Raw genomic sequence first — 16,860 nt, forward strand, 5'->3', positions numbered from 1 at the left:
GTATAATCTATTGCTACGGAACACGCGTAACTACCAATATCTCAAACATCATCAATATCATGATCATCCAGATGGTATGGAGTATAATCTATTGCTACGGAACACGTAACTACCAATATCTCAAACATCATCAATATCATGATCATCCAGATGGTACAGAGTATAATCTATTGCTACGGAACACGCGTAACTACCAATATCTCAAACATCATCAATATCATGATCATCCAGATGGTACAGAGTATAATCTATTGCTACGGAACACGCGTAACTACCAATATCTCAAACATCATCAATATCATGATCATCCAGATGGTATCAGAGTATAATCTATTGCTCACGAACACGCGTAACTACCAATATCTCAAACATCATCAATATCAGGATCATCCAGAATGTACAGAGTATAATCTATTGCTACGGAACACGCGTAACTATCCAATATCATCATCATCAATATCATGATCATCCAGATGGTACAGAGTATAATCTATTGCTAAGGAACACGCGTAACTACCAATATCTCAAACATCATCAATATCATGATCATCCAGATGGTATGGAGTATAATCTATTGCTACGGAACACGCGTAACTACCAATATCTCAAACATCATCAATATCATGATCATCCAGATGGTACAGAGTATAATCTATTGCTACGGAACACGCGTAACTACCAATATCTCAAACATCATCATCAATATCATGATCATCCAGATGGTACAGAGTATAATCTATTGCTAAGGAACACGCGTAACTACCAATATCTCAAACATCATCAATATCATGATCATCCAGATGGTACAGAGTATAATCTATTGCTACGGAACACACGTAACTACCAATATCTCAAAAACATCATCAATATCATGATCATCCAGATGGTACAGAGTATAATCTATTGCTACGGAACACGCACGCAACTACCAATATCTCAAACATCATCAATATCATGATCATCCAGATGGTACAGGAGTATAATCTATTGCTACGGAACACGTAAACTACCAATATCTCAAACATCATCAACATCATGATCATCCAGATGGTACAGAGTATAATCTATTGCTACGAAACACGCGTAACTACCAATATCTCAAAACATCATCAATATCATGATCATCCAGATGGTACAGAGTATAATCTATTGCTACGAACACGCGTAACTACCAATATCTCAAACATCATCAATATCAGATCATCCAGATGGTACAGAGTATAATCTATTGCTACGGAACACGCGTAACTACCAATATCTCAAATATCATCAATATCATGATCATCCAGATGGTATGGAGTATAATCTATTGCTACGGAACACGCGTAACTACCAATATCTCAAACATCATCAATATCATGATCATCCAGATGGTACAGAGTATAATCTATTGCTACGGAACACGCGTAACTACCAATATCTCAAACATCATCAATATCATGATCATCCAGATGGTACAGAGTATAATCTATTGCTACGGAACACGTAACTACCAATATCTCAAACATCATCAATATCATGATCATCCAGATGGTACAGAGTATAATCTATTGCTACGGAACACATCTCAAACATCATCAATAACTACCAATATCTCAAACATCATCAATATCATGATCATCCAGATGTGCAGAGTATAATCTATTGCTAACGGAACACGCGTAACTACCAATATCTCAAACATCATCAATATCATGATCATCCAGATGGTACAGAGTATAATCTATTGCTACTCAAACATCATCAAACACGCGTAACTACCAATATCTCAAACATCATCAACATCATGATCATCCAGAATGTACAGAGTATAATCTATTGCTAAGGAACACCCGTAACTACCAACATTTCAAACATCATCAATATCAGGATCATCCAGATGGTACAGAATATAATCTATTGCTAAGGAACACGGGTAACTACCAATATCTCAAACATCATCAATATCATGATCATCCAGATGGTACAGAGTATAATCTATTGCTACATCGGAACACGCGTACTACCAATATCTCAAACATCATCAATATCATGATCATCCAGATGGTACAGAGTATAATCTATTGCTACGGAACACGCGTAACTACCAATATCTCAAACATCATCAACATCATGATCATCCAGAATGGTACAGAGTATAATCTATTGCTACGGAACACGCGTAACTACCAATATCTCAAACATCATCAATATCAGGATCATCCAGATGGTACAGAGTATAATCTATTGCTACGGAACACGCGTAACTACCAATATCTCAAACATCATCAATATCATGATCATCCAGATGGTACAGAGTATAATCTATTGCTACTGGAACATCGCGAACTACCAATATCTCAAACATCATCAATATCAGGATCATCCAGATGGTATGGAGTATAATCTATTGCTACGGAACACACGTAACTACCAATATCTCAAACATCATCAATATCATGATCATCCAGATGGTACAGAGTATAATCTATTGCTACGGAACACGCGTAACTACCAATATCTCAAACATCATCAATATCATGATCATCCAGATGGTACAGAGTATAATCTATTGCTATCACGCGTAACTACCAACATCAATATCGGAACACAGAGTATAACTACCAATATCTCAAACATCATCAATATCATGATCATCCAGATGATGGTATAATCAGAGTATAATCTATTGCTCATCGGAACAGATGGTACGCGTAACTACCAATATCTCAAACATCATCAATATCATGATCATCCAGATGGTATGGAGTATAATCTATTGCTACGGAACACGCATAACTACCAATATCTCAAACATCATCAATATCATGATCATCCAGATGGTACAGAGTATAATCTATTGCTACGGAACACGCGTAACTACCAATATCTCAAACATCATCAATATCATGATCATCCAGATGGTACGGAGTATAATCTATTGCTATGGAACACGCATAACTACCAATATCTCAAACATCATCAATATCATGATCATCCAGATGGTATGGAGTATAATCTATTGCTACGGAACACTACCAACTACCAATATCTCAAACATCATCAATATCATGATCATCCAGATGGTATCTCAGTATAATCTATTGCTACGGAACACGTAACTACCAATATCTCAAACATCATCAATATCATGATCATCCAGATGGTACAGAGTATAATCTATTGCTACGGAACACGCGTAACTACCAATATCTCAAACATCATCAATATCATGATCATCCAGATGGTACAGAGTATAATCTATTGCTACGGAACACGCGTAACTACCAATATCTCAAACATCATCAATATCATGATCATCCAGATGGTAATCGAGTATAATCTATTGCTCTGGAACACAAACTACCAATATCTCAAACATCATCAACATCATGATCATCCAGATGGTCATCCAGATGGTAGAGTATAATCTATTGCTACGGAACACGTAACTACCAATATCTCAAACATCATCAATATCATGATCATCCAGATGGTACAGAGTATAATCTATTGCTACGGAACACGAGTAACTACCAATATCTCAAACATCATCAATATCATGATCATCCAGATGGTACAGAGTATAATCTATTGCTACGGAACACGCGTAACTACCAATATCTCAAACATCATCAATATCATGATCATCCAGATGGTATGGAGTATAATCTATTCATCTCACGGAACATTGCGTAACTACCAATATCTCAAACATCATCAACATCATGATCATCCAGATGGTACAGAGTATAATCTATTGCTAAGGAACACGCGTAACTACCAATATCTCAAACATCATCAATATCATGATCATCCAGATGGTATGGAGTATAATCTATTGCTACGGAACAGGCATAACTACCAATATCTCAAACATCATCAATATCATGATCATCCAGATGGTACAGAGTATAATCTATTGCTACGGAACACGCGTAACTACCAATATCTCAAACATCATCAATATCATGATCATCCAGATGGTACAGAGTATAATCTATTGCTACGGAACACACGTAACTACCAATATCTCAAACATCATTAATATCATGATCATCCAGATGGTACAGAGTATAATCTATTGCTATGGAACATGGGTAACTACCAATATCTCAAATATCATCAATATCAGGATCATCCAGAATGTACAGAGTATAATCTATTGCTACGGAACACGCGTAACTACCAATATCTCAAACATCATCAATATCATGATCATCCAGATGGTACGGAGTATAATCTATTGCTATGGAACACGCATAACTACCAATATCTCAAACATCATCAATATCATGATCATCCAGATGGTATGGAGTATAATCTATTGCTACGGAACAGGCATAACTACCAATATCTCAAACATCATCAATATCATGATCATCCAGAATGTACAGAGTATAATCTATTGCTACGGAACACGCGTGTAACTACCAATATCTGAAACATCATCAATATCATGATCATCCAGATGGTATGGAGTATAATCTATTGCTACGGAACACGCGTAACTACCAATATCTCAAACATCATCGATATCAGGATCATCCAGATGGTATGGAGTATAATCTATTGCTAAGGAACACGCGTAACTACCAATATCTCAAATATCATCAATATCATGATCATCCAGATGGTATGGAGTATAATCTGTTGCTACGGAACACACATAACTAACAATATCTCAAACATCATCAACATCATGATCATCCAGATGGTACAGAGTATAATCTATTGCTACGGAACACGCGTAACTACCAATATCTCAAACATCATCAATATCATGATCATCCAGATGGTACGGAGTATAATCTATTGCTACTGGAACATCAATATCGTAACTACCAATATCTCAAACATCATCAATATCATGATCATCCAGATGGTATGGAGTATAATCTATTGCTCCAGAATGAACACGTTGCTACGAACTACCAATATCTCAAACATCATCAATATCATGATCATCCAGATGGTGCGGAGTATAATCTATTGCTCAACGAAACAGAGTATAATCTATTGCTACTACGTAAAACTACCAATATCTCAAACATCATCAATATCATGATCATCCAGATGGTACAGAGTATAATCTATTGCTACGGAACACGCGTAACTACCAATATCTCAAACATCATCAACATCATGATCATCCAGAATGTGCAGAGTATAATCTATTGCTACGGAACACGCGTAACTACCAATATCTCAAACATCATCAATATCAGGATCATCCAGATGGTACAGAGTATAATCTATTGCTAAGGAACACGGCGTAACTACCAATATCTCAAACATCATCAATATCATGATCATCCAGATGGTACAGAGTATAATCTATTGCTACGGAACACGCGTAACTACCAATATCTCAAACATCATCAATATCATGATCATCCAGATGGTACAGAGTATAATCTATTGCTACGGAACACGTAACTACCAATATCTCAAACATCATCAATATCATGATCATCCAGATGGTACAGAGTATAATCTATTGCTACTATTGAACACATCAATATCATGATCATCCAGATGGAACACGCGTAACTACCAACATCTCAAACATCATCAATATCAGGATCATCCAGATGGTACAGAGTATAATCTATTGCTACGGAACAAACGTAACTACCAATATCTCAAACATCATCAACATCATGATCACCCAGAATGTACAGAGTATAATCTATTGCTAAGGAACACGCGTAACTACCAACATTTCAAACATCATCAATATCAGGATCATCCAGATGGTACAGAATATAATCTATTGCTAAGGAACACGGGTAACTACCAATATCTCAAACATCATCAATATCATGATCATCCAGATGGTACAGAGTATAATCTATTGCTACGGAACACGCGTAACTACCAATATCTCAAACATCATCAACATCAGGATCATCCAGATGGTACAGAGTATAATCTATTGCTACGGAACACACGTAACTACCAATATCTCAAACATCATTAATATCATGATCATCCAGATGGTACAGAGTATAATCTATTGCTATGGAACATGGGTAACTACCAATATCTCAAATATCATCAATATCAGGATCATCCAGAATGTACAGAGTATAATCTATTGCTACGGAACACGCGTAACTACCAATATCTCAAACATCATCAATATCATGATCATCCAGATGGTACGGAGTATAATCTATTGCTATGGAACACGCATAACTACCAATATCTCAAACATCATCAATATCATGATCATCCAGATGGTATGGAGTATAATCTATTGCTACGGAACAGGCATAACTACCAATATCTCAAACATCATCAATATCATGATCATCCAGAATGTACAGAGTATAATCTATTGCTACGGAACAACGTAACTACCAATATCTGAAACATCATCAATATCATGATCATCCAGATGGTATGGAGTATAATCTATTGCTACGGAACACGCGTAACTACCAATATCTCAAACATCATCGATATCAGGATCATCCAGATGGTATGGAGTATAATCTATTGCTAAGGAACACGCGTGAACTACCAATATCTCAAATATCATCAATATCATGATCATCCAGATGGTATGGAGTATAATCTGTTGCTACGGAACACACATAACTAACAATATCTCAAACATCATCAACATCATGATCATCCAGATGGTACAGAGTATAATCTATTGCTACGGAACACGCGTAACTACCAATATCTCAAACATCATCGATATCAGGATCATCCAGATGGTACAGAGTATAATCTATTGCTACGGAACACGTAACTACCAATATCTCAAACATCATCAATATCATGATCATCCAGATGGTACGGAGTATAATCTATTGCTACGGAACACACGTAACTACCAATATCTCAAACATCATCAACATCATGATCATCCAGAATGTGCAGAGTATAATCTATTGCTACGGAACACGCGTAACTACCAATATCTCAAACATCATCGATATCATGATCATCCAGATGGTACAGAGTATAATCTATTGCTACGGAACACGCGTAACTACCAACATCTCAAACATCATCAATATCAGGATCATCCAGATGGTACAGAGTATAATCTATTGCTACGGAACAAACGTAACTACCAATATCTCAAACATCATCAACATCATGATCACCCAGAATGTACAGAGTATAATCTATTGCTAAGGAACACGCGTAACTACCAACATTTCAAACATCATCAATATCATGATCATCCAGATGGTACAGAATATAATCTATTGCTAAGGAACACGGGTAACTACCAATATCTCAAACATCATCAATATCATGATCATCCAGATGGTACAGAGTATAATCTATTGCTACGGAACACGCGTAACTACCAATATCTCAAACATCATCAATATCAGGATCATCCAGATGGTATGGAGTATAATCTATTGCTACGGAACACGCGTAACTACCAATATCTCAAACATCATCGATATCATGATCATCCAGAATGTGCAGAGTATAATCTATTGCTACGGAACACGCGTAACTACCAACATCTCAAACATCATCAATATCAGGATCATCCAGATGGTACAGAGTATAATCTATTGCTACGGAACAAAGCGTAACTACCAATATCTCAAACATCATCAACATCATGATCACCCAGAATGTACAGAGTATAATCTATTGCTAAGGAACACGCGTAACTACCAACATTTCAAACATCATCAATATCAGGATCATCCAGATGGTACAGAATATAATCTATTGCTAAGGAACACGGGTAACTACCAATATCTCAAACATCATCAATATCATGATCATCCAGATGGTACAGAGTATAATCTATTGCTACGGAACACGCGTAACTACCAATATCTCAAACATCATCAATATCATGATCATCCAGATGGTATGGAGTATAATCTATTGCTCATGATCATCCAGAATGTACAGAACATTGCAATGGAACATGGTAACTACCAATATCTCAAACATCATCAATATCATGATCATCCAGATGTACAGAGTATAATCTATTGCTACGGAACACGCGTAACTACCAATATCTCAAACATCATCAATATCATGATCATCCAGATGGTACAGAGTATAATCTATTGCTACGGAACACGCGTAACTACCAACATCTCAAACATCATCAATATCAGGATCATCCAGATGGTACAGAGTATAATCTATTGCTACGAACACAGAACTACCAACATCTCAAACATCATCAATATCAGGATCATCCAGATGGTACAGAGTATAATCTATTGCTACGGAACACACGCGTAACTACCAATATCTCAAACATCATCAATATCATGATCATCCAGATGGTACAGAGTATAATCTATTGCTACGGGAACACACGTAAACTACCAATATCTCAAACATCATCAATATCATGATCATCCAGATGGTACAGAGTATAATCTATTGCTACGGAACACGCGTAACTACCAATATCTCAAACATCATCAATATCATGATCATCCAGATGGTGTGCAGAGTATAATCTATTGCTACGGAACACGCGTAACTACCAATATCTCAAACATCATCAATATCATGATCATCCAGATGGTATGGAGTATAATCTATTGCTCTGAAACACGCGTAACTACCAATATCTCAAACATCATCAATATCATGATCATCCAGATGGTATGGAGTATAATCTATTGCTCTGGACACCTGCGAACTCAAACATCATAACTACCAATATCTCAAACATCATCAATATCATGATCATCCAGATGGTATGGAGTATAATCTATTGCTACGGAACACACGTAACTACCAATATCTCAAACATCATCAACATCATGATCATCCAGATGGTACAGAGTATAATCTATTGCTACGGAACACGCGTAACTACCAATATCTCATATCTCAAACATCATCAATGGTATCATTGCTACGGAACACGCGTAACTACCAATATCTCAAACATCATCAACATCATGATCATCCAGATGGTACAGAGTATAATCTATTGCTACGGAACACGCGTAACTACCAATATCTCAAACATCATCAATATCATGATCATCCAGATGGTACAGAGTATAATCTATTGCTACGGAACACGCGTAACTACCAATATCTCAAACATCATCAATATCATGATCATCCAGATGGTATGGAGTATAATCTATTGCTACGAACACCAATATCGTAACTACCAATATCTCAAACATCATCAATATCATGATCATCCAGAATGTACAGAGTATAATCTATTGCTACGGAACACGCGTAACTACCAATATCTCAAACATCATCAATATCATGATCATCCAGATGGTACAGAGTCCAGATGGTACACACGAGTATAAATCTATCATGATGATCCAGATGGTATGGAGTATAATCTATTGCTACGGAACACACGTAACTACCAATATCTCAAACATCATCAATATCATGATCATCCAGATGGTACAGAGTATAATCTATTGCTAAGGAACACGCGTAACTACCAATATCTCAAACATCATCAATATCATGATCATCCAGATGGTATGGAGTATAATCTATTGCTACGGAACACGCGTAACTACCAATATCTCAAACATCATCAATATCATGATCATCCAGATGGTACAGAGTATAATCTATTGCTACGGAACACGCGTAACTACCAATATCTCAAATATCATCAATATCATAATCATCCAGATGGTATGGAGTATAATCTATTGCTACGGAACACTCGTAACTACCAATATCTCAAACATCATCAATATCATGATCATCCAGATGGTACGGAGTATAATCTATTGCTAAGGAACACGCGTAACTACCAATATCTCAAACATCATCAATATCATGATCATCCAGATGGTACGGAGTATAATCTATTGCTACGGAACACGCCTAACTACCAATATCTCAAACATCATCAATATCATGATCATCCAGATGGTACGGAGTATAATCTATTGCTACGGAACACTCCTAACTACCAATATCTCAAACATCATTAATCAAATCTGATACAACAAAATAAAACGGATGATTTCTTGCTTTATGTCAGTTAGCTCGGTCTGTTACCACCATGTACACCAGCTAGAGAAGCAACTTACCACCATGAGCCGTGAACACTGGCTGTGTCCTCCTCTGGCTGGGTTGTCCAGATACACCAGTCTTGATCGATCCTGGTTGAAACGTGGACTCCGCACTGACCGATTCTCCTCACTCAGTGCCACTGGATGTAACAGGAACATGCTCGTTAAACAGCTGCCTCAGTCAGATGGTTCTCCATGTTACATGAGGGACACCTAGGTACTACACACTGACATAAATAACATCAGAGATGCCCAGGTACTAACTGGCATAAACAACATCATAGAATCCAAGGCACTAGACACTGGCATAAACAACATCAGATATACCCAGGTACTACAAACTGGCAAAAACAACAACAGAGATGCCCAGGTACTACACTCTGACATAAACAACATCAGATATGCCCAGGTACTACATACTGGCATAAACAACATCAGAGATGCCCAGGTACTACATACTGGCATAAACAACATCAGAGATGCCCAGGCACTACACACTGACATAAACAACATCAGAGATGCTAAGGCACTACATCCTGGAATAAACAACATCAGAGATGCTAAGGCACTACAAACTGGCATAAACAACATCAGAGATGCCAAGGCACTGCACACTGGCATAAACAACATCAGAGATGCCCAGGCACTACACACTGACATAAACAACATCAGATATGCCAAGGCACTACATCCTGGAATAAACAACATCAGAGATGCTAAGGCACTACATACTGGCATAAACAACATCAGAGATGCCCAGGCACTACACACTGGCATTAACAACATCAGAGATGCCCAGGTACTACGCTCTGGCATAAACAACATCAGAGATGCCCAGGTACTACACACTGGCATAAACAACATCAGAGATGTCCAGGTACTACATGCTGGCATAAACAACATCAGAGATGCCCAGGTACTACACACTGGCATAAACAACATCAGAGATGCCAAGGCACTACACACTGGCATAAACAACATCAGAGATATCCAGGTTCTACACTCTGGCATAAACAACATCAGAGATGCCAAGGCACTACACACTGGCATAAACAACATCAGAGATGTCCAGGTACTACACACTGACAAACAACATCAGAGATATCAAGGTACTACACACTGGCATAAACAACATCAGAGATATTCAGGTACTACACACTGGCATAAACAACATCAGAGATGTCCAGGTACTACATACTGGCATAAACAACATCAGAGATGCCTAGGTACTACACACTGGCATAAACAACATCAGAGATGCCCACGCACTACATTCTGGCATAAACAACATCAGAGATGACAAGGCACTACATGCTGGCATAAACAACATCAGAGATGCCTAGGTACTACACACTGACAAACAACATCAGAGATATCCAGGTACTACACACTGGCATAAACAACATCAGAGATCCCTAGGTACTACACACTGGCATAAACAACATCAGAGATGCCCACGCACTACATGCTGGCATAAACAACATCAGAGATGACAAGGCACTACACACTGGCATAAACAACATCAGAGATGCCTAGGTACTACACACTGACAAACAACATCAGAGATATCCAGGTACTACATACTGGCATAAACAACATCAGAGATGCCAAGGCACTACACACTGGCATAAACAACATCAGAGATGCCCACGCACTACATGCTGGCATAAACAACATCAGAGATGACAAGGCACTACACACTGGCATAAACGACATCAGAGATGCCTAGGTACTACACACTGGCATAAACAACATCAGAGATGTCCAGGTACTACACACTGACAAACAACATCAGAGATATCCAGGTACTACACACTGGCATAAACAACATCAGAGATATTCAGGTACTACATACTGGCATAAACAACATCAGAGATATCCAGGTACTACACACTGACATAAACAACATCAGAGATGCCTAGGTACAGTGGACTCTGTCAATACCGGCCTCTGTAAACACCGGCACTCTGTCTACATCGGCACAAAGTTTCAGTCCCGGCAGAAATGCACGTTATTATCATTTAGAAACTTCTGTAAACATCGGCATCTGTCTATTCAGGATATCGGCATTGTTTTTCAGTCCCAACGAACAAGTTGTTATGAAAACGAATCTGTAAAAACCGGCACATGAAAGACGGCATAACCCTTTGATGCAATTAGGTCCAAATGATGTAACAACACAATTCGCTGTGACTCCCGAGATTATTCAGAAACGGGAAGTGTTAATCAGTATCTTGTTAATCAGTGAGTGGTACGTAACACTTACCCTGAGTAATTAATACATGTAGTGGGCAGTTTGACTGTATAAACAAGCAAGTGTTTACATTTTGTTGATTCGCGGGTATTAACTCCCGAGATTATTCAGAAACGGGAAGTGTCAATCAGTTTCTTGTTAATTAGTGAGTGGCACGTGTCACTTACATAGAGGCGAATCGTTTGATGGCGGGTATCGTTCGAAAGCTCTGAACATCAACAATATCACTGTACTCTTGCCGAGAGTATTTTTACATTTGTAAGAAGCGATTTTATTGGATAAAGATTGGTTTCAAACGACGCTTTTTCACTACGCTCTGCTTATAAGGGTCGTGATTGGTCAAAATCAGACACGTGACTTAAGCAGCCAATCATATTATGGAAATGGATACCGCATATATTTTCACATTAAGCATCGTGTCCAGGCGTCAAGACGGAGGCGGTGAAAGCCGAGATGTAACTTGTCAGTGACTTGACTTACATTGCATGATCGCACAAAAGTATGGAAATAGTAATTTTATATGTACGTTTGACAACTTTCATGAATGTTATTGTTGATTTCAATTTATTTAATGATTTCCTCGATGTTTGAAACATCGTTACTTTGCTCTTTGACAATGCTATTGTAGACCCGCTGCCGAAGCATAAACAAGAATCGTTGTTTTCAATAACATTGCGAAAAATAGTTTATAATTTTAATTCTGCCGATAATATATGATCAGTTGAAATTTAATAAGAGATTTCAGACATTTTTATTTGATTTAAACAACATGAATGTGCATTCAGACACTGCCTTGTTTCTTATTCAAACATCTTGTTAATGCTAAAGTGACAGTACGACAGCGAACTTCCGTGTGCGCAGGCGTCATAAGCGAACCTAGCTAAACCGGCACTCTGTCAAAACCGGCATTTTTATTTGGTCCCGACTGATGCCGGTATTGACAGAGTACACTGTACTACGCTCTGGCATAAACAACATCAGAGATGCCATGGTACTACACACTGGCATAAACAACATCAGAGATGCCCAGGTACTACATACTGGCATAAACAACATCAGAGATGCCCAGATACTACATACTGGCATAAACAACATCAGAGATGCCCAGATACTACATACTGGCATAAACAACATCAGAGATGCCCAGATACTACATACTGGCATAAACAACATCAGAGATGCCTAGGCACTACACTCTGGCATAAACAACATCATGGACACCCAGGCACTACACACTGGCATAAACAACATCAGAGATGCCCAGACACTACACATGGGCATAAACAACATCAGAGATGCCCAGGAAACTACATACTGGCATAAACAATATCAGGGACACTAGAAAATTCGTACAAACCTGTAGAGGTTATTGATTCTTTGAAGAAAGTCCTCCTTGGGGTACATATAAGCAATTAAATGTCCATTTTAAATCCTACGACAGTTGTAACAATATTTTAATAAAAATATTTACAAAACAGAAAACTCGTTTTTGTCTTGTGAGACCACCCCTACAGGACCCCGCAGGGCCCCCTACAGCCAACAGCAGGTAACTCTGTCTGTTTACCTCATACCTCACTTTTCATGCTGAACAAATCAGACAGAATGAGGGGAGGAGGACTTCCCCAAGGAGGACTTTCTTCAAAGAATCAATAACCTCTACAGGTTTGTATGATTCTTTTTCAGAAGAAGTCCTCCTTGGGGTACATATAAGCATAAGACAGACTCCCAAAGATTGTGAGTCGGGAGTGGTATTCTGCCTGGCAACACTAAACCCGTGGTGGAGTTAGATCTACGACCGAATCGGAGATAGAAAAAACACACTTACCTGTACGGATCCCTTTCGTTTGTTTGTTATAGTCACTCCAACGGGTGAGCACTTGAAAGATCGGTCCCCAATGTGGAAGGCTGGGTAAGCAGTGGAAGTTCGTTATGAGCTGTCACATGGAAAGCAATATTGATCTGAGAGTGGTAGGTATCCGGGAGGCGAATGTGGACATGATCAGTATGAAATACTGTCAGTGTCGGGTAGGGCTGTAACGATGCATCAAACTATCGATGCATTGCAATTGTTGAGTCTCCGATAGCAATTAATCGATGGGAGAAATGAAAAACTATTGATGCATCAATAGTATGTGTGACTATCGATAGTTTAGTAACTGACTTCCAATAATAAACGTGCAGCGCAAATTACAGGAAGTACCAAATTCGTTCACTTTGATTTGGAGTGAAGACTTGCAGCTTCACTGAGTTTATGTTTTAACTGTTTACCTGATCTGGGTTTCAAGTTTCTTGTCAGCTATTAGACTGAAACTACTTTAACCTGTTTTTGTTTCATATAAACATTTGGGAAATGACTTCAAATGAGACAATTCAAAGAGAAAGAAACTATTGTATTGCAATAGTTGGTCACAATAGTCTATCGCTATCGCAATAGTATGTTGCAATAGACTATCGCTATCTCCCTCAATAGTCACCCCTAGTGTCGGGTCAGTGGATATCGCATGGATGTTCCCGACCCTTCTATCAGAGCTCACCACCATAAGTAAAGCCGTCTTCCACGTCAACAAGTGAAGTGAGAGAGACGATATACTTGAAAAGTCAGGGCCAGACATGAAGTGCTGTACGAGAGGGTGCTGCCTAGGCAGAGCACCATCGAATGGGGTGTGAATGGTGGAAATAGCCATGGAGTACCCGGGAATTGTGAAGGCCATAAGGCTCTCAACTTAAACGGGGTTTTAGTAATTCCAATATCCGAACTAAATCCGCAGAATAGGGATTCTGAAATCCCCCTATCTGCCCACCAGCGCACCCCACCTATCAACATACTGAATGGGTGTTGAATCCCACCTTGAAGCCAGAATTGTGTCTGCAACAGCTGCAGGAATTCTGCATGTCTGGAGGTTAGACCAGACAGAGGCCAAGCCCCCGAGAAAATCTGAGGATTCGGGTGTGGCGCCCCATTCAGAGTGAGATTGTGAAGTGATCTGAACACAAATAAGATATCGTTCCAGGCTTCCACAACGCTCGCTTTGCACTCACAAACATAACCCATTTAGCACAAACTGTGGGGTCCTGTGGAAATCTGTGCATGGTGACACCATCGCCCGACCCCAGGGAGCAATTGACGGCACTGCAACGATTCAGCATGCCTTCGTTGATGTCGAAAAATCATCAAAATGATGAGCTTGCTACACATTTTATATACAACGAACTGAAAAGCCTTCCTCATATGACGTCACTTCCGGTTCACTGCGGCGACAGAGTTACGTAACTTGTCTGAGGTTTCGTTGGTGGGCGAGAATGAAGCAGGCGACTTTTTGGCCACTTTTCATCGCTCGGTATTAATCAACAACAAGTTTTATAAGAATAAATTTGGTGTTCCGCATAAGACTTACCACAAATCTTTCATATGTAATGGTTAAAAGAGTAAAAAAAAAAAGCAAGGTTTAGTTGTTCTTTAAAGGTAATTCGAAACCCTACGTGCGGGATCAAACACCAACCTGACTGCTGTCGATTCCAGCACATTGATGTGCAGGTTGTGACTTCGTTGTCAAGAGACCGCAGGTCGCCCAGAACATCGCCCCAACCCGGGAGGGATGTATCTGTCTCGACTGAGAGCGACTGCGTCTCCAGGGGGATCACCTTGTCTGTCCACCACTGCAAATGAGGAATCAACCACTCTGGCGTCTCGATAAAGTTCTCGTAGCTCTTTCAGTGTGACCCCAGCTGCTAAAGCTTGCTGCATGGGTCTCATCCTCAAACTCGTATCACCCCCAAGAAAGACCGGATCCTGCTCCGAGATGAGGTCCGACTTCTTGAGATTGACAACACTGATTGCGAGGTTTCTAGACTCAACTGTTATTCTAGAACCCTGATGATCCAGTCGCCTAGGTACGGGTGACAACACTGGCACTGCTATCTGGCTATCTGAATAAACCCCAATTTGGTGAACACCCTTGGTGCCGTAAAGAAGCCCAAGGGGAGCACACGAAACTGGTAGCATGTCCCGCCAAAGAACCAAAGGTAATTCTTGAAATCGGGGTGCATTGGAACAAGGAGGTCTGCCAATCCCCTGTCTCGACAGATGAGATCACTGAGCGTGGTGTCTTGGTGAAGGCAGCAATAGACATCAGGCCGAGACCTGAACTACCGGCACCGAGGATCTGCGACCTACCGGTGCCGAAGCCCCTAAACACCCATATATATATATATATATATACATATATGTACTCGGGTAGGCAGTTCGAGTTTGAACCCTGGTCCCGAGACACATGGGAGTAGCCTGACAATGCAGGGTTCCCCTGGTGTACAGAGCGTCGAGATAATCGGTAGCTCTGCCAGCGCCGGGGTTCTAGTTCCCAGGTTCAGGGCGTCCCCAGAGCCGAAAAGCTCGGGTCTGATCGTCCCCCGGAGGTCGGACCCTTCCCGGAGTCGGAGCTTGGGTCGGGACCTCTCCCAAAATGATGCACCAGTGCAATCTCTACCCATAGACCGGGTAACAACCTCCTCTCGGAGTCTGGACACCATGTCTGAGATACGAGTGCGCACTGACGATCTCCGCTGCTGCTATAAGTAAGAAATCAATCATTAGCA

General features: G+C 39.7%; 1 protein-coding gene across 1 annotated transcript in view; it reads right to left on the bottom strand.

The window, feature by feature from the left end:
• The window catches only part of LOC124276865 (acylamino-acid-releasing enzyme-like), a 75,756-nt gene that overhangs the window by 45,700 nt on the left and 13,196 nt on the right, over window positions 1-16,860 (bottom strand). The window contains exon 9 of the mRNA XM_046712531.1: window positions 10,032-10,153. Coding sequence (XP_046568487.1) covers window positions 10,032-10,153 — 122 coding nt within the window. The remainder of the gene's footprint in view (window positions 1-10,031; window positions 10,154-16,860) is intronic.

This window comes from Haliotis rubra, unplaced genomic scaffold (assembly GCF_003918875.1).
Source record: "Haliotis rubra isolate DU_JTF1 unplaced genomic scaffold, ASM391887v1 Scf214, whole genome shotgun sequence".
NCBI classification, from domain to species: domain Eukaryota; kingdom Metazoa; phylum Mollusca; class Gastropoda; order Lepetellida; family Haliotidae; genus Haliotis; species Haliotis rubra.